The 24,159-nt window shown below is 33.4% G+C and overlaps 1 protein-coding gene across 1 annotated transcript in view; it reads right to left on the bottom strand.

Annotated features, from left to right (window-relative positions):
• The window catches only part of OtopLc (proton channel otopetrin-like c), a 224,091-nt gene that overhangs the window by 184,752 nt on the left and 15,180 nt on the right, over positions 1–24,159 (bottom strand). The window contains exon 2 of the mRNA XM_075300626.1: positions 20,849–22,778. Coding sequence (XP_075156741.1) covers positions 20,849–22,519 — 1,671 coding nt within the window. The 5' untranslated portion in view covers positions 22,520–22,778. The remainder of the gene's footprint in view (positions 1–20,848; positions 22,779–24,159) is intronic.

The raw sequence follows: 24,159 nt of genomic DNA, 5'->3' as shown, positions 1-24,159 counted from the left end.
TGATGAGCAATGTGGTAATTCCGAAACGTGCGTCCATCCAACCATCTTGCAGTCTATAGGGCTTTGTCCAAATAAATTTGACAAACATTATTTTCCTCTGTTGGTTAAGCTACACTTGTATTTTAGTTAATGCATGGTTTTAAGCTGAAATCAAAAACAAGAACAATGAAATCAAATTTTGACAACATTTTCTATAAAAATAAACTGTTGACCAGATTTTTAATAGAAATAAAATTTTGACAAAATTTTCTATAGAAATAAAATGTTGACAAAATTTTTTATAGAAATAAAATGTTAACAAAATTGTCTATAAAAATAAAATTTTGACAAAATTGTCTATAGAAATAAAATTTTGACAACATTTTCTATAGAAATAAAAATTACGACCACGGTGATTCCCCTTAATTTATTTTGATCCCAATGAATACGAATGGCTAGCAACCATCGGCCATTACAGAGGCCACACCATTAACGGAAATTTTGGTGGCCATTGTGCGATAGACATAAAGAGAGGTACCCCCTGTTTAAACCCTTTCTTGGATAATGTGTGCTGGTGCTGGGTCCTTTTGGAATGTCCATGGTCTGCGGCTTCAATACTGTCTTTAAGGTATTTTTCCCTTCACATTCGGCATTTATTTTGACCCCATGGACAATGAAAAGAAGTGGGGTGAGACCATAGGCCGTTAAGGCGTCCCACACTATTTTCATCGGAGACACTTGAGTTCTGGTGATCAATCGAAAGTGTACATTTTCACTGACCTCTTTGGCAAGTAAACTCGATCATTTTGTTTGTCCACAAAAACTGCTCAATTAGGAATAGCTTCTCATCAGAGAAAACCATTTTGGTTACTCTGTGTGCCAATTAGCAGATTGCCATTTTGGTCCATGAGATATTTAAAATTTGGTCCGAGGATATGACCAAATGGAATTTAATCAAATTGATCCAGTTTCAGGATCAAGGATATTTATTTATTTGATTCAATTTTGTAATACAAAAGCTACTTGTTTATGACCGATTTTGAAAAAAATGGGTCCAAAATAAAAAAATCGTTGTGGCAACGCGGCTTGCGACTAATCATTAAATGGATAGATGGACGGACGGACGAAGGGGAACACAGAAATATTTTTTTAGAAAATTTATGTTTGATATTTTCTTTCGTCTTTTTATCAAGTCAAATCTACTTTTTATGTGGGCTAAAATCATTAGTCGATTTGTGTTTCCCTCCTTCTAGATTTATGGCATAGATTGACGGGCAGACGAAGACGGGAATACTTTTTACAAAATCGACGTTTGATTTTTTTCTCGAAAATCGAGACGATTTTTGTTTCCCTTCCTCTAGATTCCAACGGACACACAGGAATATTGTTTAAAAATCGTTTGATTTTTTTTTTGAGAAAATAGAGTCAAATCGACTTTTTATATTGGCCAAAATTATTAGTCGATTTTTGTTTCCATGGCATATCTAGAGATACATATGCCTCTAGATTCATGGCATAGATTGACGGACGAACGAATGGACACACAAGAATATTGTTTAAAAGTCGACTTTTGATTTTTTTTCGAATATTGAGTCAAATCGACTTTTCATGTTAGCCAAAATTATTGGACAATTTTTGTTTCCATGATTTTATTTTTCTCTTTTGACTTTCCTCGCTTGTTAATTACCAATAAAATAGTAGCCACCATTGTACGAAAACAAACGAAACGATTGAGGTACGTATCATTTAAAGTCACAAACTTTTCAATTTTCGTCAATCGTTTTGTACGTAGTCACAAACAAAACAACAAACATTTCAAAAGCAAAAGAGACGAAACGGAACGATTGCTTTAATGCTCTTTGGATTTGTGTCGTTTTGTTGTTTCGTTCGGTAACGAAACGGCAATAAAACGTTTGCAAACGTTTGCTGAGCGAAACGATGACAACAACGGGACATAACCAATACGTGAAATCAGTGTACTCCGTGTCTTCGTACGATCATTCCGCGTCCAAAAAATGATATATTACGACAACTATTTGAGTATGACAATCAAAATAAAACATTTATATGTAACAATGAAGACTGTCATAAAACTTTATGTGGGCATGCCGGTAATTTGGAGCATCATCTTAAAAATACGCACCCTGATAAGAATGTGAACAGAAATTCATTAAATGTTACATGTACGGGAGCTATATCAAAATCATGTATGGGAGCTACATCAAAATCTGAACCGATTTCAACCAAAATAAGCATGCATATCCAGAACCTTAATTTTACTCCCTATGCAAAGTTTCAAGTAAATAGGGGTAAAACGTCTAAATCGGTCGAAAGATATATTCGGGAGATATATCAAAATCTGAACCGACTTAAACAAAACTTAGCAAGCGTAGTTAGAATGTTAATTTTACTCCCTCTGCAAAATTTCACGTAAATCAGAGTAAAACTTTTGCCTCTGTAGTCATACTAATCCAAATTGGGCGAATTCTATATATGGGAGTTATATCTAAATCTGAACCGATTTAAGTAAAATTTACCACACTTGACTACACTACTAATTGTATTCCTAGTGCAATATTTCAAGCAAATTAGAATAACACTTTGGCTTCTGGGGCCATATAAGTCCATATCGGGCGAAATATATATATGGGAGCTATATCTAAATCGGAACTATTAACCGTACGCCCTGTGTAAAATTTGAAGCAAATCAGGGCAAGACTCTGGCTTTTGATGCTACATAAGTGCAAATCGGACGAAAGACATATATGGGAGCTATATCTAAATCGGAATCGATTTAGCTGATATTTTGCATATTTTACGAGAGCCGCAAACCAATTGGCTGTCCGAAATTTTAAGAAAAGACGATGATAAATACGTCAATTATGACCAGATCGGTGAAAAATATATATGGCAGCTATATCTAAATATGAACCGATTTTTTTTTTCAAAATCAATAGCGATTGTTTTTGAGCCAAAGTGAAATTCTGTGCCAAATTTGAGAACGACCCGACTTAAATTGCGAGCTGTACTTTGCACACAAAATTAAATATACAGTCAGACGGACGGATATACAGACGGACAACGCTAAATCGACTAAGAATTTCATTCTAAGACGATCGGTATACTAAACGATTGGTTTCAGACTTTTCTGAGACCAATCGTTACCAAAGCGTTACATACAAATGCACAAACTTATTATACCCTATGCCACAGTAGGGGTGAGGGGTATAAAAATAAAATTCAAGATTTTTCTTCTTGTAAGGACTTAACGAATGAGCAAACGTTTGCGAAACGTTTGCATTTAATGTGTACCGTTTTGTTTCCTATATTTTACTAAGCACCACAGTACTTTTCAGTTTAGGTTTGGTTTCCACTCACGAACAAAAACAATACAAAACGAAAGGCAAGTGCCGTTATGTCAGGTTTTCGTTTTGTTTCGTTTTGGACATGTGGATTGTACGAAACGAAACAATTGGAAACGTTTTGTTTTGTTTGTTTTCGTACGCTGGTAGCCACTATATTTCCTTATCATTATGCCCAAGAATCCTTAATTAATTCCTCTTCATTTCATAAGAAAATCATTGACGTAATAACTTTTGCAGCTCATTGAATTTTAATTACCTTATTGAGTCTTATTTAATAATTCAAAAAAATATTTAATGTTATAGCAAAATAAGCGTGGCAAATTAAAACTCGAAAAAAATTGGAATTATCAAGAATCAGACACAAGCAACCACCATCTCGCACTTCTTTAAACGAAATTGCTATGTGTGTTAATTGCATGGTTGCCGGCAAGACGAAACTCTGATTGTCTCTTCAACTATGCAAAAATTGAAAAGTGCGAAGGGAAAACCAAATTTGTTTCGAGGCAGTGGTACGAGCAGTAGACAGTTGAAAAATTGCGACAGCAGGACCGGCAGTTACAGCTTCATTTCGTTTGTAGAAATGAAATTTCCATAAACACATACAACCATACCGCCACACATTTATACAAAGACACAAAAGCATGCTACCTTACATACACTCAAAAAAAACATGTACTTGGATCCAAGGATTTTGATCTTCTTTTAAGGATTTTGGATTGCCTCCGAGTCAAATATATGGCTTCCTTAAAATATTTATAAATAATTTTTAAAGGAGTGTGGGTGCCAAGGGTCTATGTTTCCCGAGTGTCCAATGATTCGTAGGCCGTTAGGTATTTAATAGTAATTGCCAATATTTTATTGTTTTTTTTTTATAATCAGATTCGAGTGAATAAAATTATAACAACTTGTTAGTCAGATATTTTCAATGTCTATCTGTTACAAAAAAAAATATATTTGAATTTAAATTCTAAATAAGAAAACAAAGTAGCTACAGGAGCTATTTGGCTTTAAAACTAGAATCTATAGAATTAAAGCCTAGAGGAGTTATATGATAACGACAGTAACGGTATCACAAATGTTATTCTTTAATTTTGGACGGAGGGACGTAAATCTCAAAAAATATTTTTTTTTCAGTGTATGTACGATACCCATCTTTAAGGTTTGGCAAGGATTCAAAACCGTAAAACACATTTCACGGTTCTGTAAATTTTCACGAATACTTCAGTCAATGCAGATGTGTGTGTTTGTTGTATCTGTGGTATGCATGTTGTGTACATTGAAACGCTTTGACTCTTGAAAGGAGCGACACGGAAAAGAACTGTTCCAATTATATTAGGGTAAAGTGTTTATATTCATCTGTGATTGCAGAAAGGCAACGTACTTTTTTTTATAAACTTTCAAGTTTGCGAGTGGTAAACAAGTTCTTAGCCTCCAGAATACACCAAAAGCCATTTACTATCGACTGTTTTTAAGATTTCAAGCAAATCGGTCCAAACTGGAATTGAACCCAGAACCCTTAATATGCAACAAGGGCATGCTAACCATTGCACCACGATGGCTGCCCTAGATATGGTACACCTAAGCCTGTATTTGGCTTGTTGTGGGCTCTAACTTCTTCTTTCCATCGTACCCTTCCGTTATTCCACAAACTCTGTGTCGCTAACAAATCCCCTGATTCCAAGTTTGGCCAGGTCCCAAATCTCCTCTTCACCGATATGGTTAACTATGTGCCTAGTAAAGGCAGGAGTGGCAAAGGTAGTGTTCCAAGGTCTCATTATCCTCAAAACAACGCCTTACTTACACCATCACGCTCACTGAAGTATTAGTCCATCAATAAATCGAACCTAAACGACCGATTTTAGTCCAAAACAATTACTTTAGAGTTTTCGGAACCGGATATAGAGTCTTCTTGTTGCAACAAGACAACGACCCCAAATACACGGCCTGGGATGTGACAATGCGGCGCCTTCACAACACCAAATACCTGAAACCGCCACCGCAAAGCCCATTGAAAACTAGGGTCTAATTTGGAATCGTGGACTAGACAAAGCTAAGTTTCATCTAAGACAACCCTTAAAAAGGTCTTACAGGAGGAATGGGACAAAATCTCTCAAGAAACGTGTCGAGAATTGCTAGAGTCAGTCGATGCCAAGATGACTGGAAGCCATTTGCGCTAACAAAGGGCACCATACCAAATACTAAGTTGACCAAATTACTGCCTCATACAACGTGACTACTGATGCGACGAATACTTTCTAGAATCCCTAGGTCTTAATTCGGGAGTTCGGTGTAATGGGGGCTATACCAAAACATGGAAGGATACACGGTCTATTCAGCACATTTAATTGTAGTTCTAGAATCTAGACCCAAAATCAGAAGGCCAGTTTATAAGGGGGCTATATCAAAAACTGTACCGATATGCAATATATTCGGCACACCCCTTTATGGTCCTATAATACCTCAAGATTTCCAATTTCAGGCAAATTGGGTAAAAACTACGGATTCTAGAAGCCCAAGAAGTAAATCTGGAGATCGGTCTATATGCGTGCTATATCGAAACATGGTCCGATAATCACTATTTTCGGCACATCTCTTTATTTTCCTAGAATACCTCTAGATTTCCAATTTCAGGCAAATTGGGTAAAAACTATGGATTCTAGAAGCCCAAGAAGTAAAATCGGGAGATCGGTCTATATGGGGGCTATATCAAAACATGGACCGGTACTCTCCATTTTCGACTCACGTCTTTATGGTCCTAGAATACCTCTAGATGTCAAATTTCAGGCAAATTGGATAAAAACTACGGATTCTAGAACCCCAAGAAGTAAAATCGGAAGATCGGTCTACATGGGGGCTACATCAGAACATGGACCGATACGCACCATTTTCGGTACACCTCTTTACGGTCCTAGAATACCTCTAGATTTCCGATTTTGGGCAAATTGGGTAAAAATTACGGATTCTAGAAGACCATGAAGTAAAATCGGGAGATCGGTGTATATGGTGGCTATATCAAAACATGGACCGGTACTCACCATTTTCGGTACACGTCTTTAGGGTTCTAGAATACCTCTAGATTTCAAATTTCAGACAAATTGGATAAAAACTACGAATTCTAGATGCCCATGAAGTAAAATCGGGAGATCGGTCTATATGGTGGCTATATCAAAACATGGACCGATACTCACCATTTTCGGTACACCTCTTTACGGTCCTAGAATACTTCTAGATTTCCAATTTGAGGCAAATTGGGTAAAAACTACGGATTATAGAAGCTCAAGAAGTAAAATCGGGAGATCGGTCTATATGGGGGCTATATCAAAACATGGACCGATACACCCCATTTTCGGCACACCTCTTTATGGTCCTAGAATACCTCTAGATTTCCAAATTCAGGCAAATTGGATAAAAAACTACAGTTTTTATAAGCCCAAGACCCAAAATCGGGAGGTCGGTTTATATGGGGACTATATCAAAACTTGGATAGTCCATCTTCGAACTTGACCTCCCTGCAAACAAAAGACGAATCTGTGCCAAATTTCTGGACGATAGCGCCATTATTGAAGGCTGTAGCGTGATTACGACAGACAGACGGGCATGACGGGGTCATTAAAAAAATCGACTTTCGTTCTCATTAAAATCCCAAGTACAGATCTTTATTCTCTCGAACCACCCTAATGTTACTTATAATATATGCACACAAACAACCCTATCTATGTGAGAATGCATGTCCCAATGTACCTGTTTGTAATTTAAGCAAACATATTTCAATCCTTTAAATAGTCAATAGTCATATACTGCATGGGGTGTCATGGTGGTGGTCTTGGTCTACCCATGTATATTTGAACTTGGATATATGGTTTACATCGGTTTGTATATATGTGAGTGTAGCTTGTGACTTATGTAAATAAATCGAATTTTTGAATTTTGACGCTTTGTCAATCATCAAAGTGAAACTGAAGTTTCATGCATCCATACATCCATATATCCCTCCATTCCACATGAATCTCAATACAAACATTAACCAGGTATATTGGTGTAATACCAATGAACCATGCAACCTAACATTTACAGCGCTACTTACCACATATGATGCATATCAGGTGGCCGGAGGGGGTTTTTAATGCTAACTTTCTGATATGTAATAGCAATGTGAATTTAAAACTGGAAAATTAATGGGAATTTTGGGAAGCCCATTAAATATTTATTAACATACTCGTAGTTGAAAGTGATTGAATAAAAGCTAAATGGAATCTGGCCGTATACACTATGTTATAAAATGTTTATTGTTTCAAAATTGTCGTTATTTACTACCATATAGGGTAAGTGCAGCAAATGTGGTACAGGCTGGTAATGTGGTATATTAGCTTATTTCTCTATCTAACAACGTACGAATAACTAAACCAAGCTGAATAGATTGTGTCTGTCAGAGAATGAAGCAATCAAAGATCAGTTTGATTTTTGCAACTCTTTCTTTGTGCCAGTCGAAAGAATTCACATTTATCCGTGTTCGAATGTTTATTTTTGTTGGTTCGTAATCATTTCGTTTTGTGTGAAGATAGATTTTCAATTTATTAATATTCGGATGTAAATAACTGACCAAATAATGACTAAATAAGCATTAAATGTATGCAAGTGCGATACATATATTGATTTTATTTATATATCTATATATATATATATATATATATATATATATATATATATATATATATATATATATATATATATATATATATATATATATATATATATATATATATATATATATATATATATATATATATATATATATATATATATATATATATATATATATATATATATATATATATATATATATATATATACCCATATATATATCTACCCATTACCTGTACATTTTATGAATTCGTGCTTAACCCAGATATGCCGACCGTACTACATGTAGTACACCTGTTATGTTCAGGTTTCTGCGTTTACAGTGCTTTACATTTTCTAATCTACTTATTGGTGTGCTACAGAATATAACGGCCCGTCGGCATATCTGGGTTAATGCGTTTTTTAATAAATTCGCAAATATATCCGAAATTATGGGTTTCTTATTTTTCGCTCATAGTTTCGTGGATGGCTAACACTAGTAAAATGATTGTGGTAAAATCTTAGCCTCGTCGGAGAAAAACAAAAAATTTGGCTATCAAAAAACAAAACGAGGGACCTCCTTTTTATAGCCGAGTCCGAACGGCGTTCCACATTGCAGTGAAACCACTTGAGAAGCTTTGAAACCCTCAGAAATGTCACCAGCATTACTGGGATAATCCACCGCTGAAAAACTTTTTGGTGTTCGGTCGAAGCAGGAATCGAACACACGACCTTGTGTATGAAAGGCGGGCATGCTAACCATTGCACCACGGTGAATGTGATACAAAGGGGCTTCAGATGTTGATTTCTATATAAATTGTTGGACTGTTGCACCATGACCACCACAAAGACCCAAATAAAAATTCCGTGAAATTTTAAATGTTTCTTTATTTTTAAATATTTTTTCTAGACGCCTGACACAGGTGTACCTCTATCTTCCGTGCAAATTTCGAGAAAATTGAAAAATTTTCAATTTTCAAAACGTCGAACAAGAGGAGGTGCCCCAGCCGTTCCAGATATCGAAATATCACATACCCTACATACATTTCATAATCTTCCTCGCATTCTCTATACATTCCAATTAAATCTAAGAATTTTTGATTTTTCACAATCCACGCTGAAAAAAAAAATTTGTCGTTAGGCCAAAGATTTATTAACCTTAAAATATGAATGCGTTTTTTGCTTAGCAAAGAAGACGCATTTCTCTGATATAAAGTTGTTTTCCTAGTCCAAAAGTCGGTAAACTTTTCAATAAAGTCCATTTGTCCTTATTATTAAGTGATTCGAAGTGGGTATCTTTACATGAATGAAAATTTGGTTTGGCTAACATCATTTTTGGCATTAATAATTCTGAAAAATTCTTCAAAAATAATACAAATGTTTTAATTTTTTTTTTTTGGTTTTTTGCTTGGCAATAAAGAAAAGAATGACTCAAAAATAGAAAATATTTTTAAAAATTATTTTACAGACGATTTTTACTTGAAACATAGCATAATTTCTACTTGAAGTCTTGAAGTGTAAATTTGGAAATTTAAGTTTTCGTTAACACGTTTTAAAGGTTTTTATAGCACATGAAGAAAAAGGCAGAATAAACTAATGTATTCGAATTTGGTTCCTAGTATCAAGTACACGAAACTAAAATTTAAAAGAGAATTATGTCTTAAATTTATCCTTACTTAAAATGTCCTCTTCTTTGGCTCGGAATCAATACCAAACTCATTAGTGTAAAGACAAAATCTTTGGAACCGGGCAAGGGGTAGTTCCCTTCTCCGATCAAATATCGAAAAATAAAGTAGGAGTTTTTTGTCTAGAAATCACCTTCAACCCTTTATGATTATAAAAAAGAAAAGTCGGTTAACTTTAAGATTCAAAATGTCGGGCAAAGATGAAGTCAAAAGGAGATTTTTTTCCAAGAGAACACATTCAACATTCACTGAAAATTTTAAGAATCTCAGGGAATTGTTCTTCAAGTTTCAAAATGTCGTGCATGGAGAAGATCACCTTTCCCGTCCAAATATCAAAAAATCATGTATCCAAATATCGAAAATTAAGGTAGCTGATCTTTGTCAAGAAGCCACACCCAAACTTCCCTGAATATTCAATCAAATCCGAAAACTTAAGTCAAGCTTTTAAAAACTCCAGGGAGGAAGCAAAAGACGTCCCCCAAATATCAAAAAATCAGGTATCCAATATTAATTTCCCAACCTTCTCACACATCATCTGTAAATTTCAAGAAGTTAAAGTTTTTCACTGTGCATTAAAAAAGTCAAGCAAAAGGGGAGGTTCTCATCCCCGACCAAATATGAAAAAACACAGTTTTGGACCTTTGCCCAGACACTACTCCCTAAAATGTTCAAGCAAATCGGATAAATTTGAGCCCCTCCCCCAGTGTTGGCAGTATTTTTCTGGCTCCTACCCCAAATTATGATGCTTTAGGCCCCATAAATCCCCAGTTAAAATTCCTAGCAAAAATTTCCAATACATTTTTCACAAGTGCAGTGGAATAAAGAGTAGCATTTTTTTTGGACCATTCGGTATGGTTCTTTTTTAATAAATTTATGGAAATTCCCCACCAAACCCCCTTCTCCAAAATTCGGTCCCCATCGAAAACATATCCCCAATTTAGGGAAATATCCCCAATACTGGCAACACTGACCTTCCTGACCAGATATAAAAATATTAGTGGCCTTATTTTCGATTACCCCATATATTCTCTGAAAAATTGTCTTTAAATTTGTTGTCTTTTTGCAAATCTAAAAGATATTCTCCATTTAAAAGATACAATAAGGGTACACTCAAAAAAAAGTGAACTCTCTAAAGCCAATTTAACTTTATTCAATTTAACTTTATTAACTTTATTCTAAAGCCAATTTAACTTTAGTTCATGGAATTATAATGTTTGGAGAAAGTTTCCTTCACTCTAATAATCTTTTGAGTACGATAGTTTAATGAACTAAAAAGCAGGAAAAAATTATACATAACAGGTTGACTGATAAGTCCCCGGTCTGACACATAGATGGCGTCGCTAATATTAAATGCATATTATTTTTATATAGTACCAACCTTCAAATGATTCGTGTCAAAATTTGACGTTTGTAAGTCAATTAGTTTGTGAGATAGAGCGTCTTTTGTGAAGCAACTTTTGTTATTGTGAAAAAAATGGAAAAAAAAAAGGAATTTCGTGTTTTGATAAAATACTGTTTTTTGAAGGGAAAAAATACTGTGGAAGCAAAACCTTGGCTTGATAATGAGTTTCCAGACTCTGCCCCAGGGAAATCAACAATAATTGATTGGTATGCAAAATTCAAGCGTGGTGAAATCAGCACGGAGGACGGTGAACGCAGTGGACGCCCGAAAGAGGTGGTTACCGACGAAAACATCAAAAAAATCCACAGAATGATTTTGAATGACCGTAAAATTAAGTTGATCGAGATAGCAGAGGCCTTAAAGATATCAAAGGAACGTGTTGGTCATATCATTCATCAATATTTGGATATCTGTGCAAAATGGGTGCCGCGCGAGCTCACATTTGACAAAAAACAAGAACGTGTTGATGATTCTGAGCGGTGTTTGCAGTTGTTAACTCGTAATATACCCGAGTTTTTCCGTCGATATGTGACACTCCTGAGTTCAATCGACAGTCGGCTGAGTGGACAGCGACCGGTGAACCGTCTCCGAAGCGTGGAAAGACTCAAAAGTCCGCTGGCAAAGTAATGGCCTCTGTTTTTTGGGCTGCGCACGGAATAATTTTTATCGATTATCTTGAGAAGAGAAAAACCATCAACAGTGACTGGCGTTATTGGAGCGTTTGAAGGTCGAAATCGCGGCAAAACGGCCCCATATGAAGAAGAAAAGAGTGTTGTCCCACCAAGACAACGCACCGTGCCACAAGTCATTGAGAACGATGGCAAAAATTCATGAATTGGGTTTCGAATTGCTTCGCCACCCACCGTATTCTCCAGATCTGGCCCCCAGCGACTTTTTCTTGTTCTCAGACCTCAAAAGGATGCTCGCAGGGAAAAAATTTGGCTGCAATGAAGAGGTGATCGCCGAAACTGAGGCCTATTTTGAGGCAAAACCGAAGGAGTACTACCAAAATGGTATCAAAAAATTGGAAGGTCGTTATAACCGTTGTATCGCTCTTGAAGGGAACTATGTTGAATAATAAAAACGAATTTAGACAAAAAATGTGTTTTTCTTTGTTAGACCGGGGACTTATCAGCCAACCTGTTGTTGTTGTTGTAGCCCTTTGGAGTTGGTATTTTCGAGTTTTTCGGGAAATAAGCATACTCCAAATGGGGGTTTGCAGTCCTTGGACAGGGTTGAAAACCCTGTGTCCGTCCCGGGCCGTAGACCCGACTGCAACGAGGACGGGCCAACCTGTTAAGTGATTTGGGTTACAAACTGGTATCTTTATTTGAAAGAAAATTTTATTTGACTAAGTTCATATTGGATTTAATAATTCTAAAAAATTCTTCAAAAATAATGAAATTGTCTTTAAAATTGTTTTTGTCTTTTTGCATCTTGACTATAAAGCAAACAATCGTCTTTATTTTAAAGACGATATTTACTTGAAACATAACCTAACTTGTACTTGAAGTCGAGTCTGAATATTGAAATTTAAGTTTTCGTTAATACGTTTTTAAAGCACATGAAGAAAAAAGGAGACAAAAATAATAAATTTAAATTTGTTTCCTAGTATCGAGTACGCACAACCCAAATTGAAAAGATATTCTCAATTTAAAAGATACACTAAGGGTATCAACGAAACGAAACAAAGATTCACATCACCTTATTTTAATTCATAAGGCACATTCAGTTCAGTTTACTATTCATGCAAATGAAAGAATAATCACACTTCTCAATCCGAAAATTAAAAAGGATATCATTCCATCAATATTTTCATCATAATCCACATGAACTTTTATACAGTTATGTTAATTCATTCAGAAAAACAAAAACATCTTTTTAATTAACAATTTCATTGCAGAAGGACAACCGGATATGGGTGACGATACGACACGACATCATCTTCGTATATATATTATGGGACCATCACAACATCCGTTATACGTGTGCTAAGGTAACTTAAAGTTTATTGAACTACACTCGGCTCATAGTGATTGTGAGTCCATGAGTATTTGTGTGAATAGCAACAGCAATGATGTGACTTTGTCAAAACCATGTCAATGCATGTCTGTCAATATGACATAAAATTACCGGAGTAAAATTCTGTCGTTTATTCCGTTGCTGTTGCTGGTGATTCTCTTGATGTGCTTATATCCTCATCAAAGAAAAGCAAAAAAAGCTACAACTTTTTTTTATTCTCAATCAATGGGAGGGAAAAGTCCTTACACCTTACCGCATTAAAGTCATTGCACTCTAACCATTCACCATGGCCGAATGGTATTCTCTCTCTATTCATTCACAACAAAATCATAAAGCCATCATACTCAGGCATCAGACATCCATGGATCGTTAAAATGACTACCAAACAAGCCAACAACCCACTTTACCACTATGCCGCTAAGGCATAACTGAACCACTAGCTAGCTACCATTATTCGGGGCGCGCATTTTTATTTCATTCATAGTTAGCTCCTAAAGTTATTATTTATTTATGCGCCTGGTTGAGAGTGCGAGGAGAGTATAATGAAAAGAATTATCCTTTTCATTGCGAGGCGAAAAATAGGCTTCTCGTTGCAGGACCTGCTTCTACTGATTTTTCAACAACATACCTACTGCTCCATAAGCTTTGGTTTTTCATTCCCGTGTTGAAGTTATGCAAACAATTCAAGTGTTATTGAGTCAATTCAGGAAAATGCAAAAAAAATAACCATCAGTCAGTGGGTTAGTAACAACGAATTCAACACCATTCAATACAGGATATATTAACAATTAAGGCTTCTCCGTAAAGCTTGAAAATATATAAAATATTTAAGATTTCCCACAATATATGCTAAAAACATTAAATGTCAAGAATATTTTATATAGTAAATTTAAATATTTCCTCATAAAGCCTAAAAGCAGGCAACATTTTTAAGACTTTACATCTGACTTATGTTAGATTGAATATTTAAGGAATAGCAATAAATTCTAGCCTTAAGATTTGATATTTCCAATTTGTTTATGTTATTTTCGAAATGGAAACAATATGTATTTAAGTTACACTCAAAAAAAGTGAACTCTCTATTTCACTAAAACCAATTTAACTTTATTTTAGTTCATGAAATTAATATGTTCGGAAAAAGTTTCCTTTACTCTAATAATTTTTTGCGTACGTTAGTTAAATGAACTAAAACCAAGGGAAAAATATACACAAATGAAGCATAAAGATTAACTAAATTCGTGTCTTCCACAAAATAGTTCAGTATTTCTTTAAATTTGCAAACCTTACTACAAATGCGTTCATCATGAACTTCGTACGTCACTAAAGACATTCTTGCAATTTTGAAGTCCAATTTTTTCCTTGAAACTACAAGTTTTTCTTTAACAAGTGAAACAACTTAATTATGTCTAATAAATTTTCTTGAATTTGTCGAAAAATATTTACTTATTTTAATGACATCGGCGTGATGCCAGTGTTTGTAATACTGTTTAGTTAAAATTTTCTAAAAATGTTCAAAATTTTCTAAAATTAACCGAAAGTTTTCTTCCTGGTGGATTCGCTGGTTTTTCAGTGTAAGTTTCAATTATAAAAATAATATTGAGTATGGAAAAAATTGGGGTTAGAAATTGCAAAAATGTCTTTAGCATCATACAAGTTCAAGATGGGTACATTGATGATAAAATTTACAAATTTTAAAAAATCCTAAACTATTTTGTTGGAAATATGAATTTAGTAAAACACATAAACGACAATATTTTTTATTTCTATAGAAAATTTTCTAAAAATTTTATTTTAATAGAAAATTTTCTCAAAATTTTATTTCTAAAGAAACTTTTTTTTACAAAATTTTATTTCTATAAAAATTTCTTACAAAATTTTATTTCTATAGAAAATTTTCTCAAAATTTTTTTTCTATACAAAGTTTGTGAAAATTTTAATTCCATATAAGATTAAGAAAATTTTGTTCAAATTTTATGTCCATAGAAAATTTTGTCCAAATTTTATTTCTATAGAAAATTTTGTCCAACTTTTTTTTTACAGAAAATTTTGTCAAATTTTTATTTCTATAGAAAATATTGTCAAATTTTTATTTCTATAGAAATTTTTTAAAAATTTTATTTCTATGAAAGTTTTGTCAAAATTGTATTTCTATAGAAAATTCTATCCAAATTTTATTTCTACAGAAATACAATTTTATTCAAATTGTATTTCTATAGAAAATTTAAAATTTCTCAAAATTTTATTTCTATAAAAATTTTTTTAAATATTTTATTTCTATAGAAAATATTTTAAAATTAAAATTTTATTTCTATAACAATTTTTACAAAATTTTATTTCTATAGAAAATGTTCTCAAAATTTTATTTCTATACAAAGTTTGTGAAAATTTTAGTTCCATATAAGATTAAGAAAATTTTGTTCAAATTTTATGTCCATAGAAAATTTTGTCCAAATTTTATTTCTATAGAAAATTTTGTCCAACTTTTTTTTTCTACAGAAAATTTTATCAAATTTTTATTTCTATAGAAAATATTGTCAAATTTTTATTTCTATAGAAATTTTTTAAAAATTTTATTTCTATAGAAAGTTTTGTCAAAATTTTATTTCTATAGAAAATTCTATCCAAATTTTATTTCTACAGAAATACAATTTTTCGTTTATATACTAAATTTTGTCAATTTTCTTTTTTAAATTTTATTTCTATAGAAAATTTTCTCAAAATTTTACTTCTATAGAAAGTTTTGTCAAAATTTTATTTTCTTAGGAATAAAATTGTATCCAAATGTTATTTCTATAGAAAATTTTGTTAAATTTTTCTTTTTATAGAAAATTTTGGCAAATTTTTTTAAAAATTTAATTTCTATAGAGAATGATGTCAATATTTTATTGCTGTAGAAAATTTTCTCAATACTTTATTTCTATAGAAAATTTTATTTCTACCGAAAATTTTCTTAAAATTTCATTTCTATAGAAAATATTCTCTAAATATTATTTGTCTACAAACTTTTGATTTCTGAAGAATATTTTCTCAATTTTTTTTTCTATAAAAAGTTTTGTCAAAATTTTATTTCTATATAAAATTTTATCAAATTTTTATTTGTATAGAAAATGTTCTCAAAATTGTATTTCTATAGAAAATTTTTTAAATATTTTATTTCTATAGAAAATATTTTAAATATTTTATTTCTATAGAAAATTTTCTCAAAATTTTATTTCTATAGAAAATGTTCTCAAAATTTTATTTCTGTAGAAAATTTTTAAGTATTTTATTTCTATAAAAAATATTTTAAATATTTTATTGCTAATAAAACTTTTTACAAAATTTTATTTCTATAGAAAATTTTGTCCAAATTTTATTTCTACAGAAAACTTTATCAAATTTTTATTTCTATAGAAAATATTGTCAAATTTTTATTTTTATAGTAAGTTTTATCAAAATTTTATTTATATAGAAAATTCTATCCAAATTTTATTTCTACAGAAAATTTTTTTTCCAAATTCTATTTCTATAGAAAATTTCGTCCAGTTTTTCTTTTTTTACAAAATTTTGTCAATTTTTTTTATTTTATTTCTATAGAAAATTTTTTCAAAATTGTATTTCTATAGAAAATTTTCTTAAAATTTTACATCTAGCCACCGTGGTGCAATGTTTAGCATGCCCGCCTTGCATTCACAAGGTCGTGGGTTCGATTCCTGCTTCGACCGAACACCAAAAAGTTTTTCAGCGGTGGATTATCCCACCTCAGTAATGCTGGCGACATTTCTTAGGGTTTCAAAGCTTCTCTAAGTGGTTTCACTGCAATGTGGAACGCCGTTCCGACTCGGCTATAAAAAGGAGGTCCCTCGTCATTCAGCTTAACATGGAATCGGGCAGCACTCAGTGATAAGAGAGAAGTTCACTAATGTGGTATCACAAAGGACTGAATAGTCTAAGTGAGCCTGATACATCGGGCTGCCACCTAACCTAACCATCTATAGAAAGTTTTGTCAAAATTTTATTTCTATAGAAAATGTTGTTCAATTTTTCATTTTATAGAAAATTTTGTCAAAATTTTTTAACAATTTTACTTCTATAGAAAATTTTCTCAAAATTGTATTTGTATAGAAAATTTTGTCAATATTTTGTTGCTGCAGACAATTTTCTCAATATTTTATTTCTATAGAAAGTTTCCCAAAATTTTATTTCTACCGAAAATTTTCTTAAAATTTCATTTCTATAGAAAATATTCTCAAAATTTTATTTCTATACAAAAATTTGTCAAAATTTTATTTCAATACAAAAATTTTATTTCTATACAAAATTTTTATTTCTAACATTTCTAAACTTTTTTTTTTTGTTTCTATAGAAAGTTTTGTAAAAATTTTTTCAAATTATTTTTTATCAAAATTTTTATTTATATAGAATTTTTTTTAAGTTGTATTTCTTTTTTAAAATTTTCTTAAAATTTTATTTCTATAGAAAATGAAATATTTGGAGAGGTATTTTTTGCAAAATCTACCAAAACATCAAGAATTCTACCAATCTACCAAACAGTAAAAATCTACCATTTTTGATAGAATTCTACCAACTGTGGCAACCATGGTCCTACTTCTTTTTGGGTTTAAGGCTTTGTTTTTTTGTTTTTTTTTTTTTTTTTTTTTTTGATTGAAGTTTGATTAGAAATGCGACTACCCAAAAATTTTACATTTTCTGGGGAAACCCACCGACACCTTGTAGGCCATGCAAAACCAAACATTAAATATAAATTAAATATAAATATAAATTATCCTGTTCTAAGGTTGTATTTACTTGTTTTAATGAATATTCAATTGCCATTTGCTTTCGAATTAACTTCTAAACAATCTAAAAACGTATACAATTTTTTTTAAATTAAAAAATTGAATAAGTTACATATTTTTAGAATGTTCTTCAAATTTCAATCGAATCGGATGAAATTTGTTCCTCCATGAGGAGTCAAATCTGGGAACCAGTTTTAGCTTGGTGGTTAAAAAGACGTCAAACAGATTGAATAGAACTTTCTCTTACAGAAGTCTGGAGCCTCAAATCTATTCCTAAAGATCGTCCGATACAATCTGACCTAATCAATCACAACTACTTGTGCCAAGCCGATTCAGAATTTCACCACGACCCAGATTTTATATCCCAGCAAAAAAAAATTGGAAGTATTTCTAAAGGCCCAACTTTAAAAGCACATCCAACAATGTCTTCCCAAAGATGTTCTTTATTTTAACTACTCAGGAAGTTCTTTTAATTCAATTTTTTATAACTCGGCTTTTTCATAATTGGTCAATGGTAATTTTAACTTTTTTGTTTCAAATAGGCTAAGAACAGATTAAGGATTAATAAAATGGTACAAATTATTAAAATTTTGTCGAAAAAAATCCTAAATTCATTCTAGAAAAATTGCGAATTTTTGTAAATATTTGAGGTCAAACGTTTGAGACAAGCGTTGGGATGCATTAAAAATTATAAAAAAAAAACTTAAATTATTTATTTATCAAAATATCACAACAATTTTTATTTCACATCCAAAACACTAAATTCGGAGCTCACCTAAAGAAGTGATGCATATTCAGTGCAACGGCTGTTGAAATGGTGGACATCCGTCCTATGACAAGCCCATGTTAAATTCATCGCTTCTGCGCCAAGTTTGCACCACTTCCGGTTGCAAAAAGAACATTTGCAGTACTTTTTTGGCGACGCTTTTTTTGCTGGGATATTTTATGGAGTAGAACGTTTCGATGCGTGACAAAGTGTATATAGACACATCCTTTTTTCATGTATTCATGAGGAACTTGTGAGAGGTCATCAATGCAAAATAAACTCACTTGAATTATTCTTTTGATTCTGCTTTATAAAAAGATACAGCCTAAAAATAGGCAACAAGGAATGATTAAAAGACTCCTTAAAAGACCTACCCCAAACCCCCAAGAACATTTTCGGATCCAAAAAGAACATTTGCAGTACTTTTTTGGCGACGTTTTTTTTTTGCTGGGATATTTTATGGAGTAGAATGTTTCGATGTGTTACAAACGGAATGACAAAGTTTATATAGACACATCCTTTTTTCATGTATTCATGAGGAACTTGTGAGAGGTCATCAATGCAAAATAAACTCTCTTGAATTATTCTTTTGATTCTGCTTTATAACAAGATGCAGTCTAAAAATAGGCAACAAGGAATGATTAAAAGACTCCTTAAAAGACCTACCCCCAAACTAGCAAGAAATCTAAGAAAAACACGCAAAGTCGTCCAATATAATGCTGGGGGCATTATGCTCACATTCCTTCTCAGAGTGTATGTAAAAATTATTTTAAAAATTACACAAAAAAGGAACGAAAATTTGCAACTAATGGTACTATCCAAAATTTACTACAAGGATATAATTTTTATGGAAATATTTTGAACCTATCTGAATACACTATGGAACCACAAAAAGATCACTTACATAACCTAAATAGAGCAGAAAAATGTTAACATTTCAAATAATTGTAAGTCATCTTCTTTCATTAAATGATACAAAGTGTGCACTGAATTCTCCACACAGCCTAAATGTAGGCAATATTTTTTGTGTGTGTTTACCATTACATTACAATTTTGCGGTCAATTTCGTTTACCGAATATTTAATTTTGATTTACATTTCTCTCTAGTACACCCAAAAATGTTTTCGACCACACATAAACTCATTTTCGGTCAATGTCGAGACACATTTAAATCAATTTGAAGCCAATTTCATTACAAATGTCATCCTCCTCATCATGTACTTATGCAAATACCATTCGCCAGGGTCAAACATTCAGCCTCATTATTTATGCTGACCAAAAATAAAGGAATAACAGACAGTCAATGAGGACACGAAATGTATCTCTAAGCATAAACAAATGCCAATAAACTTAAATCGTTTTTGACATGACTGAGATTTTAATGTCATTGACTATGACTATGGTAATGTTTAACGGAGAGAGTATGATTACCGATGGGTAAAAGGAATTTTTAAGCGAGTAACTTCGGAGAGACGTAGAATGTTGGGTAAACTTTGGCAATGGCACTGTTTTTTATGATTTTAAGTTTATAAAAAAAATATATTTTTTTTTTAATTTTTAATAAAAAAATTCAATGACAATATATTTTCCTATTTTAATTTTGAGATAAAATTAAAAATCATTAAATTATAGATTTGAAAATATTTTTAATAATAATAAAAGAATATAACCTGAACTGTATAGAATATTTAATAAAAACTTTAATTATTTAATTTACAATTAAAAAATATTATTACATTAAAATTTTATATTTGAAATTTGTTTTCTACTCACGGTTTTTCTGCCTTCTCGGCATCGATATCGCTTTGCCGCATTGGTGGACTACTTATCAACTGGGGACTGTAGACCTTGGGGGGACTCGTAACTCTGGGTGGGCTATGCATCGATGGTGGACTCTTTGCCGGTGGTGAACTACGCATTATAGGCGGCGAAGGCATTGCCGGAGCGCTATCACCCTCTTGGGGGCTCTGCAAGCGTATAGCCTTTGGACCCACAGATGATGATTGTGGTGGTGGAGGTGATCCCAATGCTAGTGATTGACTTTTTTGTGACAATGAGGGACTATGTTTGGATGTGTGTGAGCGTATGGAACCAGGGGGACTACGTACGGATTTGAGCGATAATGGTGGTGAGGTTATGGCTTCGGCTTTAATCGATTGTGATGCTGAAACAATTGAAGCGGCTGCCGAAGCAACCGAAGCAGCAGCTATGCTGCCAGCACGTGAACTTACACTTCCGCCACCGCGTATGCTACCCTGGCGACTGGCAGTACGGCTACCACTGCGACTGACACTGCGACTAGGAACACGGCTACCACCGCCGCCGCCGCTGCCGCCGCTGGTAACACTGCTCTTACGTTTCGGTGATCCAGAGACCGTGGGAGTCGGTGTGGCTTGTGAAAGTTGTGAGACTTGTGAGGTTGGTGTTCCCGGCAAGGAGATGCGTTTCTCTTCATGCTCTTCCTCTTCATCTTCTTTTTGCTCCATAGGAGGTGGCGGTATACGATCCAAGGATAATTCATCTAAATCTAAAGGTTTTGTCTCCGATACCGGAGTTTTAGTGCCATCATCATCTTCATTGGCATCTTCAAGACCAGCTGGTGGTGGTATATTAGCCATTGGGTCTGGGTCTTGGCCTTCAGCTTCCTCTTGCTGATGATTGTACATTGATGAAGCCGAATAACCATTGGTTGGTGGCGTTGTAATGGTAGTGGAATCATCGTCACGTGATGATTTATTCTCATCACCGTTAATGGCCTTTTGGGCCGCCTCTTTGAGAACCTCCTGAACCAAATCCAGGGATGGTTCATCTGTGACCCCGGACAAATCAACTTCGGGTTCTTCTTCGGGATTTTCCTCCTCGTCTTCCTCCTCCTCCTCAGGGGGATTTTCTTCTTCCTCTACCCCCTCTTGTTGACCAAATTCTGGAGGAGGTGTTGGTGGCTGCTCATCATCGACCATATCACTCTCCGGTGGAGGTGGTGGTGTCGAAGGCATGGTTAGAGGCGAATGTTTCGATATTGGTGGTGGAGAATTAGGCTGTGACTGATCACTATCCGATGGAGGGGTCAAAGGTGGTATCTGTGAAACATGTGTGGGCGGTGGCGAGACAATTTTCTGTATAGAACTCAAGGCCGGGCAAGGTGGGGGTGTTACTGGTGGCGAGGGTGAAGTGGAAGGTGTTTGACCCTGCATGGGCTGGGGCAAATGACTGTCGTCTTCATCATCCAGAGGTGGTGGAGGTTGTTGACCCCGGCCATAAGACAAATGACTCGGTATTGGCGGCAAAGGCGGTGGAGGTGAATCTTTATCGCCTTCATCATCGCCATCATTGTCATCATCATGATCATCACCATCCGTATCTTTCTCATCGGTTCCTTCGGCCTCTTCATCAGGTGTAGATTCTGCAACATTGTCATCTGTTTCATTGGCCCCCTCCTCGTCGTCTTCGTCCTCATCTCCGTCATCTTCATCTTCCGTTTCCAAGGGTGGTGAAGGAGGCTGAGGCAAAACACGATTTGGATTCATTGATGGCGGTGGAGACATGGGAGGGGGAGGCATCATTTCCAAAACCGATGTTGTAGGGGAAGCTGGTGGTGAGGGCAACACAGTCATCTGAGGTGGCGGTGTTGGCGGCAAATCCTCTTGTTCACTAACGGTGGGCAATCCAATTGGTTGTTGCTGCATTACCGTCATTACCGATGGTGGTGGGGGTGGTATAACCATATAATCCATTCCATCACCCACCAAGGGTAGAGGAGGTGCGGTGGCCTGCTCCAAAGCGGTATTATCCACCTCCTCTATATCGGAGTCGATGCCTTGGGCAAAGTCCATATAGAAATTATCACGTGAATCACTTGACCCACGTCTTAATTTCAAGGATAGATCCGGAGAACTATCCATGATGGTGGATGATGATTTCAAATCACTTCTCTAGAGTTCTATCAGCCCTTTCTGCAAAAAGGGGGATTTTCCACTTAATTCACAATCGTTAGTTTTAATCTCTGATATTTTGCCAAAGTCACATATGATTAGTTTCGTTTTTTGTGTTTTTTGCGGTGGTAGTAGTATTGGTGGTGGCAGGTGGTGGATGGATATTAGATAGATAGGTGGGTGGGGATTTTTTTTTGTGTTCTCTTTTTGGTGTCTAAGAGTATTGCTTCTGGAAAAAAAACCTCAAATTATCGGTTCACATTCACATTTTTTCCATTATTTATGACACTTTAATCACACGCGTCGTTTACATTCTATTGCCGAACCAACCCGAAGTACTAACTCATCGTTATCCCGTTATCCCATATTTTGGTTGCTCGGTCCCGTTAGAGAATTAATTGTTTTTTTTTTTTGCTTGTATTGTTGTTGTTTTGGTGTTATACGACAATTGTTATTTATGACGACTATTTTCTATTCCTTGGATGCCAAGTTGTTTGTGTGTGTGTGAGTGAGCGCGTATGTTTTCCAATGTTTTCACCATACTACGCATTTGAATTTTTGCGCCTTTTTTTGGTTGCTTGAGAATTCCCATTATGGCTGTTTTTGCTGTTTATGTCGTCGTTGATATTTATATGACACAGTGGGTTGAGTATATACTTAAACTCAAAATTTTATTTCTATATAATCTTGCCGATTTTGGCAAATTTTTCTGTGGAAATAAAACTTTGATGAAATTTTCTTTGGAATTAAAATTTTAACAAAATTTTGTATGGAAATAGTATTTGGACAACATTTTCTATGGAAATAGTATTTGGACAACATTTTCTATGGAAATAGTGAAAATAAAACTTTAACAAAACTTTCTTTAGAAACAAAATTTTGACAAAATTGTCTATGGAAATAATATATGGGCAACATTTTCTATGGAAATAGTATTTTGACAAAATTTTCTATGGAAATAAAATTTTGACAAAATTTTCTATGGAAATAATATTTGGACAAAATTTTCTATGAAAATAATATTTTGACAAAGTTTTCTATGGAAATAATATTTTGACAAAATTTTCTATGGAAATAATATTTGGACAAAATTTTCTATGGAAATAATATTTTGACAAAGTTTTCTATGGAAATAATATTTTGTCAAAGTTTTCAATGAAAAAAAAATTTGGACAAAATTGAAATAAAATTTTGACAAAATTCTATGGAAACAAAATTTTCTATTGAAATAAAATTTTGACAAAATTGTGTCTCGAAATAAAATTTTCTAAAATTTTGACAAATTTCCTATGGAAAAAAATTGACAAAATTTTCTATAGAAATAAAATTTTGATATAATTTTTTATAGATATAAAATTTTGATAACATTTTCTATAGAAATAAAATTTTAACAACATTTTCTATAGAAATAAAATTTTGACAAAATTTTCTATGGAAATAATAGTTGGACAAAGATTTCTATGTAAAAAAAAAATTTGACAAAAATTTCTTGAAAAAAAATTTTGAATACGTTTTCTATAGAAATATAATGTTGATAAAATTTTCTATAGAACTAAAATTTTATAAGAATTTTCTATGGAAATAAAATTTTGACAAAATTTTCTATAGAA

Source organism: Haematobia irritans, chromosome 3 (assembly GCF_050003625.1).
Source record: "Haematobia irritans isolate KBUSLIRL chromosome 3, ASM5000362v1, whole genome shotgun sequence".
Taxonomy (NCBI): Eukaryota; Metazoa; Arthropoda; class Insecta; order Diptera; family Muscidae; genus Haematobia; species Haematobia irritans.
This window is presented reverse-complemented; position numbering and strand designations above follow the sequence as displayed.